This window comes from Falco peregrinus, chromosome 5 (genome assembly GCF_023634155.1).
Source record: "Falco peregrinus isolate bFalPer1 chromosome 5, bFalPer1.pri, whole genome shotgun sequence".
NCBI classification, from domain to species: domain Eukaryota; kingdom Metazoa; phylum Chordata; class Aves; order Falconiformes; family Falconidae; genus Falco; species Falco peregrinus.
This window is the reverse complement of record NC_073725.1, coordinates 22,381,194-22,401,019: the sequence shown is the minus strand read 5'-3', so window position 1 is coordinate 22,401,019 and position 19,826 is coordinate 22,381,194. Positions and strand designations below refer to the sequence as shown.

At 40.1% G+C, this 19,826-nt stretch overlaps 1 protein-coding gene across 9 annotated transcripts in view; it reads right to left on the bottom strand.

The window, feature by feature from the left end:
- LOC101920115 (dual specificity calcium/calmodulin-dependent 3',5'-cyclic nucleotide phosphodiesterase 1C) overlaps positions 1 to 19,826 on the bottom strand; it is a 372,306-nt gene that overhangs the window by 158,851 nt on the left and 193,629 nt on the right. For 2 of the 9 annotated variants that reach the window (XM_055805456.1, XM_055805457.1), the window contains one exon: positions 5,729 to 5,791. The exons of the other annotated variants lie outside the window; for them this stretch is intronic. In XM_055805456.1, the coding sequence (XP_055661431.1) occupies positions 5,729 to 5,791 (63 nt within the window). The remainder of the gene's footprint in view (positions 1 to 5,728; positions 5,792 to 19,826) is intronic. 9 annotated transcript variants of the gene reach the window in all.

Genomic DNA, 19,826 nt, shown 5'->3' with positions numbered 1-19,826 from the left:
AAAGAGAGAAAAGAAGAAGAAAAGGGAAAAAGAAAAAATATACTTTGGAAAAAAAAGTGCAGAATAATAATAGCATCTCCATCATCATCTTTAAAAGGTTTTAACAGTCCCTAGGGCTGCATTCGCACACTGCAGTTCTGGATACCTTAATGTAAAATTAACATTGGTACAATATAATCTTGTTTCTCATTCACTTCTGTACTAGCTTGGCTTTCTTACAGCTCCTTCAGATTTCAAAAGAGTATTTGACTGCTGAACTACTTAGCTGCCTCACTCACTTGGCACATCTTGCCCTTCAGATAGTAGCATGTCTACAACTTGTGGCAAAACCTGCTCATGAAGTGAACTACAAAACCCATCAGTAAGATGATGGACTGAGTTTATAGCCTTCTGAAAATTATTTTTATATATAAATTAGCTGCAAATATTCTCATTCTTTGTAGAAGCCGTAAGCATCACTGAATTCTAATGAATGTTTTGCCTTACAAATACACAGCTTGATAAGACACAATTATTTATAAAATGGAAATAATTGCCTCTCAATTACTTTCTTCCCCTCTGGTCGTTATGCTACAGGAAACAGCCAATGTCTGCTCCCTCTCAGTGGCTGTTTCTAGAACACCAAAATATCCACTCTGATTTATCTCATCTTTAAATAAAATTTTCTCTATCTTTCCAATCATTCCTCATGCAGAAGCCTTATCATTTTTGCCACCAGGCTGTGGAATCCTCTTCTGTCTGCTCCACTTTTTATATCACAGAGTTCACTATGAAAGGCAATATTCACAGGGAAGGAGGCCCATCATTTCCTAGAAGTGCTTTTCCATCCTTTGAATTTTATGTCCCACTACCATTTGCCTTCTGAATACCTTTGCACACTAAGCAGAGCTTGTCCTCCCAGGAATTCTGTCCAGAGTCAGCATTCCTGTGCAAAAGGGGACAAAAGGCAAGGCACCAATTAAGAGGCCTTTAACTTATAAACTATTTGCAAAACATATAATTCCCGCAAGATATATGTGGCTCTAATGCCAATCTGAAAAGGCTATTTCACCTCATTTATTGGTATTAGTATGTGGCAAAAGCCTGGCCAGGCACTACCACGATGTATCCTTGATAGCAGGTGTCTGGGAAAGCCTAGAGTCACCATTAAAAAGAATTTGCTAGTTAGTGATTCGGAAAAGTCTTTCAAAAAGCAACTCCATTATTTCTGCCAGTGTAAGTAGATATCCAGGTGGGTTTGATCCTTATTGCCTCCATTTTTTATTTTTTGTTTTTGCCACTGCACTGTGCACACCTGGAATATATTCATTGCCTGTATCTCAGGCTGATATGTACATGAAGCATCCATTTTGTATCAGAACTAGAAAAGCTCAGTCGCTGATCATGGACTGAGAAGAATAGTGACTCATGAAAGAAAAACAAAAAGAAAAATCAAGGCTTCAAACGCTTACTTCTAAAGTCAACAAGGAATGAAACTTGAGTTCTCTTCAATGTGTTGTGAAAGCAAAATGGCAACCTAGTGCAGATGCTTGAGTTTGACTTTCTCCTATGTCAGCTGAGTAACTTAACCACCCACCCAGCATCCTCCAATTTACCTTTCCTCTGCCCCCTTCACAGGGCTGTTATAAACCAGATTCCCTCCAGTCGTTCCCCGCCCCCCATCCCCCTGGAAGAAGTTCTATTTTATCCAATATGATTCTGGAGAACAGGTCTGTATCATTTAAGAGAAATTTTCAGGTACTCCATCAATCTAGTCAGAGGTGATAAACTAGAAATAGGTTGTAGCTGAAGTGAGAGGAAGTTTTGAAAACAACATTGTGTGTTGTTTCTGCTGCTGCTGCAAGGTTGTTCTGAATGGTGGCAGAGTACTGCAAAAAGATAAACAAGCATTCACACATACCACAGAGTTACTGTAAGGGTATTAATAACGGCATTTACAAGACTTCAGGAGTAGGAAAGTATCTAACTATCCTAGAATGTGATGCACTTGAAACTCAAAATATGCCGTAAGTCTCTTGCACAACAGATGTCTAATAGCAATATAAGGATGTTAATTCTAATGAGCACGGGCAGTCTGCCTCTCCATGATTTGCTAAATTTTGAAGAAAATTCTGTGAACATGGAATACATCAGATCCACTCCTTCCTGCTAAAGGCAGACACTGAGAAGTGCTGCACACTGCAGTATCTGTTCACATTTGTAACACCACAGGAGCAACCACAGGTAAATAATATTAAAACAGATTAAATGCAGCAAAAACTGTAATGGACCAAAGCTGAAAGTCCCAATTGGTCAAGCCAAAGGCTATTAAGAGACTCCATTGCTCAGTGCAGTTGGAGAATCAAGGTCTCGCATATGGAATGTGAAAATAACCTACCATGAGCATGACATGCACACTTCCCATTTGCATCCATCATCTTGAGATACAGTACTCACAAAACTGTATCATCACTTCAGTACTTGTCAGTGATAATGCAGTATAGCTCATTATAAATAGCTTTTGATATAAGCATCAAGAATAGGAGGGGGTTTTTTAAGAGATACCACTATTTAGCTACTTATTTTTTAATTCAAGAGTTTCAAGGATAGAAGAGAACGGAGTATTTGCAAATGTGCAGAGAGGCAGCTAACAGTCCTGTAGCAATTTCCAGACTACTTCAGCAAAACTCCTCAGGAAACATCTGGTGACTTGTTGCTGTTGTTGAGGGTTAACTTCTGCAGTCTGCTTTTGCTTTCCACCAGCTCCAACCGTCAGCCTTCCTTGGCAGCTTTCTGACTTGGGAGTACCCGTAACTTTTGTCTACAGCACACTGCTGATCAAAGACTGCTAAGCACCTACTGCAGCCGCTGCTTGGCAGGAGCTACATGACCAACAGGCAAATAACAGTGTCCCAGTAGCTGTTGCAGCAGGAGGGTGAAGGAGCCCAGAACCTCTGCTGGGGACTGCACACTAACGGTGGTGATGTGCACTGTGGTCTCCAACACCGGCTGGAGCAAACGGCTTTGGCATATCAGGGGCTTTGACCCAAACAGCACTGTGGAGCAAGGATGCTGCTGTTCAGGTCTCAGGCTGCAGGAATTGGCTGGTGACCCTCCCTGAGGCTGGGAACAGTGGTTTCCTCCCCTGGGGAAGTATGCTGTGGCACTAAGTTGCCAGGTGAAGGAGATGTGAGAAGAGGTAATTATGCACACCATCAGGGAGGATGAACAGCCTTCACAGAGACCCAGCAGAGCTGAAAGCCAAGACCTGCATTGCAAGGTGGGAGGGAAATCTAGAGACTATCCTCAAGGGATCCAAACTTCCAGGATGGGGGAAGACGGAAATTTCTCATTTCTAGCAAGACATCTGGGGCTGCTTCTCCACTTCTAGTCCAGGAAACAGAGAAGAAAGGTCACCTTGCATCAGGGAAGGCATCAAAGCCAGCTAAGCCTCAATCAAGTGTCTGTATAAAGAAGAAAATGGGCATGATAGCTGTAGGACTCCTTCCTGCAAGGGGGAGAGGTATCCTTCTGTTGGTTTTTCCTGTTTGTCTCAGGTTTTCTGGTTATCTGGGATGTGATAAAGAAATTGCTGAGCCTTTTCCAGCCCTCTGATTATTACCCACCACTGCTCATCCACGTGAGCATCCTAAACAAACAAGAGGAACTAAAACTCCACAGGCAGGCACAGAACTGCAGCATGGTTGGAGCAACAGCCACGGTAGGATGGCTTGCACAGCTGGCACGCTGGGATGGACCGGTATGCCCACTCTTCAGGGAAGGTAGGCAGGGAAAACAAAGAGCAGGGTTGGCCTTCTGTCTTGAAGGAGCAGCTCAATGGCAAGGTGGCCAGACTCAGGACATCCAGGATATTCCTGGGTGGTGGTAAGAACAACGCCTTGATTTGAGCACTAGAGGGCCAGCCAGGGGTGAAGAACTTTTTCTTCCTTTCCCAGGCAGAACAGAGGGTTTGCACAGGATCCATCCTTGGAGATTTTACAGACCCACCTGGATACATCCCCAAGCAACCTGGTCTGAGCTCATCATTGAGCCTGTCTTGAGCAGGAGATTGGAGTAAGGACCTTCTGAGGTCCCTTCCAATCTGAGGGACGCAGACGGGACAAAAATCCTCTAATTCAGTGGCAATCACAAATCTGTCTGCAAGGAAAAGGTGGTAGTCGGAGGTAGATAAATTTACCCATGTGCATTCAATTACAGACTTTTTTCCTTTTTAGTAAAAATTACATGCATTTACGTGAGACAGAAGTGTTAAAGAGGCTTATATTTAAGACAAATAAGCACAAAAGTAAACTCCAAAAAAAATCTACCATTAACAAAACTAGGATAATACTCCTACACTTTAGTTATTCCACAAAAATGTTCCCTAATAAACGTACAACATACTTTATGAGATATAAGGCTCAGGTTCATAGTCTTGATCCCACAGCCTGTGTTGGTTTATTTATATTTATATATATATATATATAAGTATATGTGCCTGTAGAACTAAGTAGGGCTGGAGTCACATCACCTAACACTGGCCATCTAAACTCTTTTCTCCAAGGTTTTCTCCTTAAGCTCCCTCTACAGTTGCTTGCAGAAGAGCCACCTTCCACTAATCTCCCCTTGTCAGACAAATACAATTAAGCAAGATGAATTCCACCGTTAACAAGACCTGTTACCAAAATCAACTAAGCACTTAAAGCCAAACACTATAGTGAAAACAACTGTCCCTAAATACTACTAAACGGACTGTAAGTGAACTCGTAGCAAGTGCATGGCAAGCAATAATTCTTCCAATTCTTCTCGTTTATTCCTCAGGGTTTTCCAGTGTGACTTGCTGTTTTAGACCTGTCTTGTTTAGACTGTTAATTCTCTTCTGGGTGGGGATTGTTCACGTTACTTACTCTAACCCAGGATTTGTGCCATGGTTTAATCTCAAACACTTGTATTAGTTATATGCCACTAATAATGTTGCATATAACTCCACCCTGAAAGCCATTCCACCTTTCAGCAATTACCTCTGTGATAACTAACTCAGTCCATATCCTCAGTTAACTGAAAACAGTAAGAGCAGGCGACACCTAAAGTGCGAGGCAGGCTGTGCACAGAAAAGTTGAGAGTGTGAGAATAAGCAAAACCAGTATTTTTAAGACAGACAGGCTGTGATGGTAGTGTCCCATCTTTGCCCCACCTCCAGGTCCATCTCCACACCTCAGCACCCCAGCCTTCAGTTGCACCTCTGTTTAAAGATTCAGGTGTAAAATATTCTTTTATCTGAAGGTTTATTTGCAACCAGGATCCAGCATGAGGCTAGAATGAGGGCCTAAGATACAATTCTTCTGACTGAGAATCTTGGCATTTGGGTTGTCATGTACATGGTATGGGAGTTTGTGTCCTTACAATCATCCTATCCCATCCTAATTATAGCCTATGGGAGGTGGGGGCCGGGAGGAGAAGAGACCTCCAGTCTCCAAAAGCCTAGCCTCAGAGCTGGTTGCACACGTTTAACGTGAATTAGGCATTTAGCAATCAGCTCAAAAGCCTAAATGGGAAACGCTGCTCAAAGTGAAATAAGTGGAATTCTTTGTTTAGAAGATCCAGAGTTTCACTCTGCCTATTCATCTCTTTCTCTGCAAAGGCACATAAACAGGGTCTTGTTAAAAACCTAAGGAAAACTTCTGCCATCCTGCCTTCGCCTGCCCTGTTCCACTCCACCCAACCCCCCCCCATGCACACAGTGACTGACCGTACGTGAATTACCAGACTGTGGAGTCGCTCAAACGTGATGACTGTTTCCCATAACAAGCTCCTGAAATAAAGAAAGTCCGTCAGCTCTCCAACATTTATCACAGTACCTTTCTGTAGGGTGAGAAAAAAGCCTGAATTCCAAATGCTTTTATAAAGGCTAGATCAGCTTATGTTGTGCTTTTCAAGACACCAGATGTAACTCTCACCGAGTTGAATGCGGACTGTTAGATGTCCTTGTGCACTTGTGCAGGGGAAGAAATGAACAAAGTCTTTTAAGCCCCTTGTGAGGTTTCAGTGACGGTTTAACTGATGACCCTTAACATTTTGAAAATCCTTCTTTGAAATACAAAGGAAGTCTACTATTTCTTTCCATAAATAATACCTTTCCGAGTTTGATTCGTGCCTGGAATGGATTCAGTATTTCAAGCAAAGTAAACATTGTTTCATAATCCGAGAAGTGCCAAACAAGAAAATATTTCCCCTCTAATTTATTTGTTACATAACATTCGTTTATAATATAACAGGCAAGTCAGTGGAAAACAACCAGCAGACCAGGTTTTTGACAACTTACTCGATTAGCAGGAGATACAGGGCATTCAAATATTTTAAATATGAGATGAAGAAAGATTAAAAAGAAAGAAAAATTAGTGGTGATAAGTGAACTATCAAATCTAACAACCTGTTTAGCTAAGATTTAGACAACTAACACAAAAAGTGAACCTCAGGTCATTAGAAAAAGCTCCCACGGATCTGCAAGCCTGCTGCTGATTATCCCCAAACTAACAAACAGGAGGGCCGGAATGTTAAACATATCAAACAAAGTAAAGGGGAAATACGACTTTTAGGCAAGGTCATGCTACCTAAACCACAATACTTCCTTGCAAATGTTTTTTTCCAGAAAGGGCAAACACAACTTCCCTTCTGCAAGGTCTGTAGCTTATTATTCTCTGCGATGATTCACACTGTATGATAACATTCCTATTTGAAAAACAGAATCAGTGCAGCTTTAAAACAAGTACATATTTCCATTCAGGACACTAAGTTTAACTTAATGAGCTATTTGATCCTTTGAAGACCTATACAGTCACCCCGTTTGATAATCTACTCAGCTGCCTAGGTTGTTTTTCCCCTTTTATTACAGCTGTGTCCTTTGGATAGCATACCAGCATCATACCACTGAGTCTTTGTAAGACTCTCCACGTGGCCTATGGCATATGTTAACTCCAAAAGCAGGTAATAAAAAAAAACTATATTACTGGAACTATTCAGCAGTACTGGCAAAGTTTCAAGCCTAAGGTTTCCAAACAGTACAGCTTGGGAAGTGTTGATAAGACCCAGACAGTAAACAGACACTGAACAAATGTCTCGGGAATGGTAACGTGAAGTGACAATTCAAGCTAACTTACCACAATGAGATTATTTTATCTCTCTGTACTGCAAAAAATAATACGTCATCACTGTTCTTAGTAAGTGACAGAATGAGGTGCTGCAGTCCCATGCAAGAGCAAGTATTCACAGGGAGGGGAGAAATGTTGCACAGGACACAGTCTTGGCATGGGTTTCTTCCATTTCTCACCAAAGATAATTTTAATCAGTTAGAGGTTTTGAGTAGTCACCGAGCCATGTCCACACACTACAAAACAGGCTGTGTGCTGTCTACAAAGCGTGCTTTAGCATGGCTTAGAAACAGTCAGTATGAAGGGAGACAGTTAACTTACTTGAAGGGCAGGAGGCAAAACAGCTTTATGGTATCTTCAGTCACAACCATTACTTTCACCAATGACCGTAAATGTGTAGTGAGAATGTTTCTGAGAAGATGATCCCCTGGAAGCCTTCTCACCACGTACACGCTTGGTGTGTGAGGAAACCGCCACGTGAGAGCTGCATTTAGACCTGAGCAATTATCTGCTGTACAGCTCTCTTACTAAAAGCTCTGCTTCAAAAACATCAGCTTTTAAAAATTAACCACTCCTAGCCAGAATGGTGTTTAATCAACATTGACTTATTTGCTTGGTCATTCTTTCTCTTTGTGAGACTATGGTGGCCGCTATAATTGCCTAAGAGGTATTCTTGGAGATGAAAGTTTCTTGCCTTTACCAGAAAATTTTGTGCCAGTCCCTCCTCACACTAGCTTGGAAGAGCCCAGTGTTGAAATCCATGTCCAACATAGGCTGAAAACAGACAGTAATGCTGTATGTATTTCGAGATAAAATGGTTTTCAAATAACAGAATGAAAATATATGTACTAGCTAACAAGTTTTAAAACATTGGAGCAGACAGTGCACATTGAGTCTCTATGTGTCAGTCAGCAAAAAGAATTCTGTGTTTCTCCTTGCACCGGAGAGTACTCTTAAAGACTTTTAAACACACCTACTAAGACAAGGTACATGATGCATCAAACTGATCTTTCTCTCACCTAGCCTTGGCATCATAGCTTGGTACTGCTTGTGTAATATGGATATCTTTGGGAAAACCACGTTAAGACATCAAACTGATCTCCTATCAACCACTTAGCAGCCTTGACTGCAACCTGTACTACTTTTCATAGAATCAGTGAATGGTTTGGGTTGGAAGGAACCATAAAGATCACCCAGTTCTGACCCCCTGCCATAGGCAGGGACACCTTCCACTAGACCAGGTTGCTCTGAGCTCCATCCAGCCTGGCCTTGAACACTGCCAGGGATGGGGCACCCACAGCTTCTCTGGACAACCTGTTCCAGTGTCTCACCGCCCTCACAGTATGGAACTTCTTCCTGATATCTAATTTAAATCTACCCTCTTTCAGTTTCAATCCATTATCCCTTGTCCCATCTCTACATGCCCTTGTAAAAAACCCACTTCCAGCTTTCCTGTAGGCCCCCTTTGGGTGCTGCAAGGCTGCAGTAGGTCTCCCCAGAGCCTTCTCTTCTCTGGGCTGAACAATCCCAACTCTCTCAACCTGTTTTCACAGGAGAGGTGCTCCAATCCTCTACCATCTTCATGGCTCTCCTCTGGACTTGCTCCTCCAACAGGTCCATGCCCTTTTGTATCATGCAAAAAAGCTCAACAGCCCTATAATCCACCCTCGTTTTCCAAGCACTGCCCACTCATTTCCTCCTCCCCTTCTTTGCCTACATTCACACACAGACCACATCTCCTATTAGTATTCCAATATTATGTATAAATTTCATACTACAGTAGCAGGAAAACATTTGTCCTGATACTGACCTCTCTATAGCGTCTAGAAGTTTGATTGTTCAGCAAAACCCAACTTGCAACTGTATTTCAGCCTGAATTTACACAGAGACAAGGGTGACAATCAGTCACCTAAACAAACCTGTATCAGGACATTTGAAGAGCCCTCAGCATCCAAAGCATCTGCAGTAGGTTGGCACACAAGACATGAGGAAGACCCATGCCCTTTTGGAGCCAGAGGCCATGTGGGTTTGTGAAACAACACAGGATGGCTACGTGCCAGCAGTTAAGGCCTCTGAGATTAAATCTGTGGGAGTTTAACTGACAGAGCTGGAAGACACACTTCCAGACTTGCAAATCCTTCTTCAGATCTGAGAGACAACCAACACCTAATAACTGTGATACCTACTTTTCTGACCAAATAACAAGCTTTCTACTTTTCAGTGACCTGAGCTCCAACTCCATTTCAGAACGCTAGTAACCTATATTCATTCAAGAGAAATAATCCTCGGATGGGGAAACACTGCTGAACAGAAACACAGCTTTATTAAAAGCTGTATTACATAGTTATGGCTGTTCAGGTGCCTTCTTATTCAAAATATTAGACATCCTTCTTATGGAAGAGTATTGCCTGACAGTATAGTTAAACTAACTTCATTTGGTGTCTTTCTGGTTTACTTTGATAAAAAATTAGCAGCAATTGAAAGACATCTCTGGGTATTCCTTACCAAAATACAGATGTCATTTATTAATCCACTGAAAATGCCTGTGATTTCTAAACATCAATCATTTTAGTTCAAAGTGAAAATATTACATTTTTTTGTTTTCTGTTGAGTTCATGCTTTCCTTAAATGTTCTACATCTGTTCCTCAAGCTGAAATCCTTCCAGAGACAAACCCATCATATGCTCATAAAACTTGATGCCTGTGTAGCACATTCCCAATTCAGATTGAAAGGTTTTGCTGCATCAACGTGCATATGATGCTTTGAAGAAACATTCGCTTTAATTACATCCTTTCAACAAACAGCTGGAAGAATAAGCAGGTGAATGCTGTAAAGTCTGCTTTTATAATGAAACAGTTTTCCAAATTAAGACTAGGCAGTTACATATATGCAGACATCACAAAGTCTGCATCCCAAAAAGCCAGCCATGTGTTTGTTTATGTTACTCTACCCCATTTTCTTCAGCACATGGAACTTTACCAGCTGATTCACCGAGTAAGTCCCTCATCCCCTCTCAATATATGGCAATCCAGATGTTAACCACAGCCCTATTGAAGTGTTATGCTAGAAAACAAGGCAGTTTAATATGATTTATCTTGCATTATTCCTGCTTCTGCTTCTCTCTCAACTTCTAACACCTTTCAGATGCAGAGGCTGAAGAAATTTGTCATCTTTTCTTCCACCTACACTTTTTACAGCCAAACTTCTCTATGTGCAGATCTGTAGTGTGTGAGGTTTCTCAGAGCCATCCACGTTTCCATCACTGGATTAATAAGAGCAACTCACAACTTTCCAGCTGCACATGGCAAAGGAAAATGCTTTTGCTAGTGATGTGACAATCTGCCTGCAGGTTTCAAACACCTGTGAGATTCCATACCACCTTCTGTCATTTTTTTTTAACTATCCTGAATTGGCCCCAAACCACCTGAGACAGAAGCCCTGTCTCCAAGTCCAACCACTGCACACCTTTTATTAATGTGTTAGTATTAATTAAAGCATTAGATGAAAATGAAGGTGCAATTCAGAAATATCTGTACATCTGTTCTTTAAATTCCTCCCAAGTGAAGGTTACTGGACAAGCGATGATGAGGCAAATCCAGCTTTAATGATATTTCCCTTCCAAGATGTTTCAGTTCTGAATTCACATGAGAGCACAGTGTCAAGGCTATGCTGATAAGTCAAGGCTGAACATTGCTTTCTAGAGATAGAAAGGTGAGAGTTGATGTTTATTGCTACTGGTCTCTCAGTTTCTGAAGGACACTGATAAAAAGCATAGCATCAGCCTGCCAATAGGGTCCCACAGACAAAATAACTGGGACACTGCACTCCCAGTGTTCAGATCATCCAGCTGAGAACTGGGGTGAAATGAAACTGAACTAAGTCAAATACATTTGGAATGGTCATACAAAAAGTCTCGAGATTTGGGAGAGGCTGTTTCTGCCATCACCAAACTGCTCCAGGTTTGGTCCCAAAAGAGTCAAAGCCTTCAGGTATTTAGGATTTTCCTCTGCTGGAAACTGTTGGGGCCTCCAGCTAATTTACATCTCAGTTTAAAAACAGGACAGATGCATCCATCCCATGCATCCTTGTATCCCCACACTGATATTCACCACTTTCAGGTATGCAACGTGAGGTAGCCCTGACAATCCTTCTGGACCCTGACACTGATCTCCAGCATTGCCCTCCTCCGGGCAACTGCCCTGCATGCTGAGGGCAGAGTCCTTCAGCCTCTGGGGATAAAGCTCTCACCTCTGGAAGCTGCGGTGCTTGCCAGCCTTCCAGCCCCTCATCTTGGCAAGCTTTAGGACAGGACTGAAGATTAATTAATCTGCTCCAGCTTTTACAGTTCTCTTTAAAGCAGCCGTCAAAACGCAGCATTGCTTGAGATAGCAACAAGGTTGCTGATTAATGATACCTACTGTCACTTCAGTCCTTGGTGTCTTTAAGCTGCGTCGGTAAACAGATCGGTGCTCAAGCTATTCGTGCCTCCTGAGTCATTAAAATTGAAGGTATAACATAAAATACAGCAAGTTGCTGCCATTGTTTATTTAGTGCAAAAACTCCCAGAAGGAGCATTTGTCATCACAATCTGAAATCATTCACAGTATTGCCAGGGGAAGAAAAAAAAAAAAAATAAACATCGCAACTGCAATCTGTAAGAAAGCTGAAGTGCAACCATTCCTATGGCTTAGCCAGTCTAAAGAAAAAGCAGCAAAAGCTGATTGCTTTTCAGAGCGTGAACAACATATTTTTATGACAGTCTTGCATTTTCCTTCTAAGCAAATCTACTCCTGGCAAAAGGTGTTGGATTGGCTACCTAAGAAATCAGACTCACTTATTGATCCATATGCAACACAGTCAGCACTCATAGTCCAAATTTTTATTTCAACACTATGCTGTAATCATAACCTACACGAGCACAGTTCAGCAGTGGCTGGACAGTAGCTTAGTCTCTGTGCCTGCTCATTCCTTGAGCATTCTCATGAGAATCAATGTTTCATTTTGGAGGGGCTTAACCAGATGCTCCAGTGCCAATAAATTATTTCACAAAACCATGAGACGTAAATCACAGAACCATTGCTGTTCTGGGGTGCAGATCCCACCAGCTCCTGCAGTGGGCAGTGGATAAGTATTCCTGTCTTGACTTCCAGAAAAAAACACGGAGAAGTCCTTAGTAATCACTAAGTACCGCTAGAATTTGTTAGGATGTTATTAGGTAGCTGGAAAGAAAACCTTCAATAGGGAAATTACCAGCTCATGTGGAACTCAGTTATAGTAGTATCTGTTTTGATAGGAACAGGGGAAAAAAAATCTTTAGCATTTAAAACCATCTTTTAGCAGACTAAGAATTCAGAATAAGTAGATTCCAGTACAGAACTGGTTCACTTGAAATGATGTCAGCATCTCTCACTTTTTGTTTTTTTTAATTTTACTCTTTTTTTAGTAAAAAAAAAAAAAAAAAAAAAGTGCTACCTGCTGTGAATTTTCCCAGGAAGAACAAGCAAGAACCCAAGAAAAGAACCACTTCCACCCTATCCATTCATTACTATTAACAACCCAGACTCTGAAAAGTAACCCAATAAGACAATGGTCTACGAGCCTAGAATAACCGTGTATCACTGATCAGCAAGTCCAGAGAGTGCTTTCTGCGCTGCATGATGCATTGTTTCTGGCAACGAGAACAGAAATATTTTTTCCCCCTTTTAAAAATAGCTGGTCCCAATCAAAACAATAATTAAACAAGCTAAGGTTCCAAAGCTATGAACCTTAATTACATGCACCACTAAATCTCAGTGTGTCGCACAGGAGTGCAGAAATAATATACTTGTACACGTTAAGAGTAATAACCTCAGAAATAAATCATGACTTAACTATAGCACTTCTATTACATTCAGACATTTGTTATTTCTTCTCTCCAAAGGTATGGTTGTAGCTAGCCGAGGAGGAACAAGGGTTTAAGTACTCTATGAATCAGAATAAAGATTAGGAATGAGCAGCTGTACTGATAAAAACACAAACCTGATAAAAAGTTTTCTGACCAGGCATTGGAGGCCCAGATGTCCAAAGTCCTGCCCCTACAGCTTGTGAGAAAACAAAACACTTCTCCGCTATAACTGTTCCCAAAATCTGGCTGAGAAAAAAACCTTAAAATTTACATAACACAAAACCCCCACCACACATCTTTGGAAACAGTCATGCCAATGTTTATTCTTAAGAGCTTGGGATCAGTCTTAGTAAGCTGGACACATCTAATGTACCCGTCACGCATGTACTTGCTCATACATCCATGCAATCAGGCACATTAGTATCTCTGAGTAGTGTTAAACAATAAACCCACAACATCAATATCTTGAATACTTTAAAAAGCCCTTGTGAAGCACAGCACGTGCAAGTAGGTATGAAACAACTGGATGTTTCTACTTGGGAATCTCATCCCCAGCAGCAGAACAATTCTTCTGCATGAATAAAATCTAACATCATCATCCACTGGAACATAAAATTAATTCAAACCCTGAAAAGTACACATGAAATTCTTTAGCAATGTCTGCATCTCTTCCGACTCATCAATAGATGGATGGGAACAAGGGAAGGAGATACATCAGCCAAAAACTACAGTAAATTACTTCTTGATTTTCTCTGTGGTGATGCTCATTGAAACACATATTAAGTATATTAATGTGCAATTCCTTTTTAAACTAATGCATACATAAAGGAAGCCCGAGTCCTTTGCTTCTACTTAAGGCTTATTTTCCATTTTTGGTGTTAACACTTGGAAGCCAGGCTATCAAAATACATTACTGATTGTGCTCCCTTGTGCCTGTGGAGATGGTATGGCACTCAGTAAGGATCTGCCAACGTTTTCACAAAAGACTCTCATAAATGTTTTCACCTTAAATTTGCATAAATCCTTTGGCCCAGCGTGCAGTGCACCTGTAGACATGGCATAAAGGTCTGGAGGATTCTTCACCTGTCATCTAAAGTTAAATTCCAGCCCCAAGTTATCATCTCACAATAGGCAGGGGAACAGGGCAAACTAAATGCATTTGTTGGGGGAAAAATCATTAATTATTCATAATGCTTGGATAGTTTATTGAGAACATGCTAAAGGAAACACAGAGTTTAATCAGTAGAAATCAAACAGAGAGACTCTGATGTGGCAATGCGGAAAGAGGGTTTATAGCTTTCCCAGCTTTGATAAGACTTCTTAGTGGCTCCAGTGTAATCCACATTAAAAGTGAGAAATTGCTTTTGAGAAAAAGTCACACCACCAGGAGATAGCTGATTCTCTCCTGGGGCAAATTATCTCAGCAAGGATGCCTTATCATTTACATTTGATAGATTTTTAACAAAACGCCTTTGGATTCCCTCTTCATCATTTGCAAGGGGTACACACATTTAGGAAGCAAGAGATTTTGAAAGGCAGAAGCTTATACAGGACTTCATTTATATTGCCTTCCCTCAAAGGAGGTCCCCAGGTAAAAGCTCATTCCCATATTAACTGCCAAAATAATGTCAGTCACTAACAATTTTTTTTTCTTTTTCTCTCTCTCTCTTCTCCTTACCCCCCCCCCCCCCCAAAAAAAAATGTTGTCCTTTGGTCTGACTGCTAAATCAAAGAGAGGGATTAAAACAACTCATTATCAATTCAAATTGAATTCGAGACACAGCTAAGACACAGGAGTTCTGAATTAGTCATGGAAATGCTGCATCTTAGGGTAATTTAAATGACCAACTTTTTGTAATTACCCAGCACACTGAAAATTGCCTGGAAGTTGCTATAGCTCATACATTATAAATGCCTGATGGGAAAAATCAATGGACTACCTATCTGCTACTTGAAGTGTCAGTTCAGAGGGGTCAACTCATTAGCAGCTGTTGGGATTATTGGTTTGAGCAGATGCAATTTAGCATTCAGTTAAAAAAAAATATCCATTTGAAGTTATTTTGTTTTCTTCCTTTTGGTGTTTTATTGCCCAGGAACTTGTGACGCTCAACTGAAGGGTAGAGAGATATAGCCTAGGAGCAGCAAGTGCCAGTGGGATCCCAAATCTTAGCATTTCCCACTTGTTTCTTGAGGTTTCCCTTGGAGGGAAAGCTTTTTGACAGACAATACTCTGTGCTGCTGTGTATAGTGTGTGTTAGGGAAGACCAGTGGGATACAGAGAGTCAAGACTAACACCTGTCTTCCTTATGGTGTGGATTAGAAAAATTGACATACAGTTAAGAAAGAGGGATGAGAAGGAACAAGGGAATGGGAAATGGCAGCTGGGAAAGAAGGACTGGAAACAGATGCCTCAACATTTGTGTTAACAGTTAACACTTATTCTCAGGAAATAAAACCAGATTATTTTTTTTTTTTTAGATACTTACACAGATCTTCCCTGAACATCGAGACATTACCGAGAAATCGCAGCACAAATAAGAGGAAAAGAACAAAAAGAGAAGTTCTATAGAGCAGTCTCTTCCTTTGCTAGCAGTTACATTAAGCTCCAGCAAAAGAAACCCCTTTACTAGCAGTATAAACTGCTTTCATCCAGACGTGGGAAATGAACAGTCTTATTATCCATAGAGGGATTGCATCAGTAGCAACTGTCTTAGCTTCCTCCCTCTTACACTACCAACGTGACCATCAATGTTAATGTCATTTTCACTAAGGAAGTTTCAGTAGGTTGCATGCATCAAGTCTGAGTAATTCACTTCTCAGGGGCAAAATAAACAAACAAAAAAATTTAAAAAACCAATTGCATTTTATGGGAAGATCATGTCTAATAGACAATAATACAAGGCTTAACTTGTGTAAGAAGGACAATAAAACTTGGTAAAGAATTCAGTTATGTGTAAATTGTGGGAGAAATCCCTGTTACATCCCCCACCAAATCCTAATCTAATTCTCCAAACACACTTCAGTAGAGATCTCAGATGAACTAAAATGGAAATGAACACTTACTGGTACCTGTGCACCCACAAGCAATTCCATTCTGTGCCTGTAAGTAATTAAAACTGCAAAACTCCAAAGGAAAAAGCAAGCCACTTCAGCTAAAAATCAGTCTGTGGGAAGGGCGCTGGATGGCACTGAAAGAAGCCAAACTAACCCAATGGGAAAGTGTCAGGAGACTGGGGTTTGTTATTCTCCATGCAGCTTTCCAGATTCATACATGCATTATTTTGTTTGATTCCAAATTATGAAAACAGAAGTGCCAAATATCATAAGGCTGCAGCGTATCTGATCCAAGTCATTTATTTTTAGAGTGTTATTCACCCAGGTATATAGTTAGGGAAAAAAACCTATTCTCTGGCAGGTTTTTTCTAGACAACTTTTCATAACAAAGCCTAGAAAAGTTGTAGAAGCCACAAGACTACTTCTGCTCTGCCCTCTCAAGATTTGAATCAGGAAAACTTGTCAGGCACTAAGAATTTTAAAAAAGAAAACAACTATACTTTGCAAAGTCATTTTGGTTTGAACATCTGATACAAACCAGTGTGTGACAACGAGTTTATCTTCATTAAAGTATAGGACTTTTCAATGTAATTTTCATTACATATCAATCTTACTCTAGCAAAAAGGGAATGAATCTTGCAAATCTAGATACAAATAACTTCTAACAAATAACTGTAAACTGTACCTGTAAAATCTAAACCTACATGATATCATTATTACATTTTGAAAACCAGCATCGTGTACAGAGGATCAATGCAAAAGCAGGAGTCTGCTATCAGTTCTGCTGAAATGACACTGAAGTTTACAGCCAGATTTCACCTAAACGTGAACAAATTTAGGAAAAGCCTGAACATAACTTTCTTTTAAGAGGTAAGGGCACTTGTCATCACAGGATTTGAGTAGCATAAGCTACTTTTTCCATTTTTAAATCTGGCAGAGTCCGTTCCTTATCGAGTAAGGTGTGTTATTGTTAGAACAAATACTGCACAATCAGTAATATTTTAGGTATTGTAAATCAGCTGAAAAACTATGCTTAATAGATTCAATATTTAATAGTCATTAAACATTAGGGACTTTTGTTTGTTGATAATTATTCAGCACTATATAAGACATGGAATAATATTAATTTCAATTAAATAATAGGAATATACATCAGCAAGAAAGATTTGGTCACTATTTAATCATGTTTCATAATTATTTTGAAATTAATCCTGCCCTGGATATAGAAGGCAGGTCCCATTACTCATGTCAGGAATCCAAAAATTTATACCTGCCCCTACCAGGGCTGTCATAGTAAGAAATGGCTGCTTCCTTTTGGGGTAGAAAAACTGAGCAAGATTTCAAAAGCAGGGTACCAAAAAAAAAAAAAAAAAAAAAAAAAAAGTTGGTGTATCTGTATGAAGTTAAATCTCACTGCATCCTCCAGCACTCTCAAACAGAGTAAAACAGAAGGACAGGAAGCAGGAGGGTGTGTAAAAGCCTCTGTCACTTCCAGCGTTTCCATGTTTTCCTTTTATAGAAAGTGTTAGGAGAATAAAAGCTGGGATTTCTAGAAGGTAGGTTTCCTTCTCTCCTCTCAACATGAAATTGCCATACACATAGCCAATATAAACTTTCTCCATTAATTAGAGCACAAACTCCACTTAGCTTTGTTAACTTGAACTGTGGCCTCTTTTCCAGAGCTGTGTAATGCTGCCAGTATCTAAATGTACTTAAACTACATTAGAAGACCACTCAGGTTGCAAAGTTAAGCACCCACAAAGCTAGGAAGTACCAAGTTAAGGTTGCCAATGTCACTTTAATTTTCCCTCTTCACATACAGATTAATTATAAGCTTTACTTACGTGACCATGTTCAATTTTTTCCTGAAGCACCCATCATTCTGCAGTGCAATGAATACAAAGCACTCAACAAATCAATACCTTTTTTTACTGAAATTGCGTTCATTAAATTTAACAGAATCAGCTCCACTTGTAATATTATAGAAATAAATCAGCAGATGTCTTTTTGCACAATGCCCAGCAGCCTTGAATCGAAAATTTAACATCAATTTTCCTGAAACACAGAGTTTCAAGAAATCCTATAGGGAGCCAAGGTCTCAGCACCCAAAAGGCTACAGTTTACAAAGTATTTTGATACATCAAGTCATGGATTCTGTGTGTGCTGCTGATTAATATACCAACCTTTAATGCATCCTACATTGCCAGAGTTGCTCAGATACTCAATATAAAGAAAAACTTGAGCTAAGCAGTATTATAATTACTTGAACAGCTTAAGGAATTAGGGGTATTTTTATTATTTCTAATTAAGATAACCTTGCAAAGTCAATAGATAAGCTGTGGAAATGAAATGGGTTCAGAACTAAGGACTAAGCATATTGTCAAATTAACTTGATGAATGCCAAGAGTTAATCAGGGCCACAGTGATGTTCTCAAGCACCAATAGCTGGAAGAGACAACCTAAGACCTCTGGAGGTCCCCTTCTGTCTACATTATTCTATCGATGGCAGTGACGGCTACCACCATATATAATGCCCTTACTAGACGATCAGCTTCCAGAGAGCACTGATGCATCATTCCAATGAACAGCACTAAAGTACAAGATTAAACCCAGCACAGAGTTTTCCTCGCAGATTCTGGTCCTGAGTAAACCCCTAACTTAAAGATTACCTAGAATGAGACTTGCAAGGTAATAAATTTACCTGCATCTTGGAATAGTCCAAAAGAGACAGTGTATTACTTTAATCTAAAGAGGTGTCAGCATGAGTAATCCTGAAGATGACTATCAAGTAAAGTTTTTTGGGAAAAAATACTTTTCCATTTATTTTGTATGCAACACCATTCGTATATTTACAGTTTCACCACCTGTGCCATGCATAAGATAAAAAATAAATAAATAAAAAAAAAATTTAAGGAAGAACAGGTTCACATTCATAGTTAATATACTTTTGGAGGAAAATAAGTGCTGGACCAAACTTGAACTGAGAAGCACAGACATAGATGAGAAAGAATAGGAAAGCATGGGGACGGGATGGAAAAGAAGATCTCTACTTATGAGTTACCTGCCTGATCATCTGGAGTAGAAGCAACAAAACTCTCATGGAAATTAGGGAAAGCTTGATGTTCTGGCCATGTGGTTTGCATCAGATGGCAACCTTTTTTAATTACAGTACAATCTTCTTTAAAGAAATCACATTAGTATTTTGCAGGGCCTATTAGGATACTTCTTTCAGAGTCCCAGCCATGGGTCAAAGATACTTCGGTTACATTGCCTTTTCTACTTTGTACTTCATATATAGCATTAACAGGTACTTAACGGAATAAAATCCATCCATTCACGATGAACGGATAAAATATCAGGATTCTTTTCACCTGACTTTTATTTATAATGAGTTCACAGTAAAAGAAGCATTTGCGTATTAACAGAAAATTAAACTGCACAATTAACCAACATGCAGCTAAACTAAAACAGCACATACAGTTCTGTGTTACTGGCAGAGTAAAAATGCAGGGCTGTGGATTGTAATGGAGGAAAACTTATGCAATGTAAACTAAGGCAGATTATTTATCTGACAAATCTTGAGAAGACAAATAGGACTTTAGTGAGCGCCTAGAAGTGCAAAACTGCCTGCACTGCCTGAATATCACCCATTCAGCAGACAAACTTAAGCTAGGAGGGGATTGCCAAGGGCTACTTGAAAAGCTCATTTCCCTTTTAATCTCCCAGGGAACAGAAGGTGCTAAGTATCTTTAGGATAATT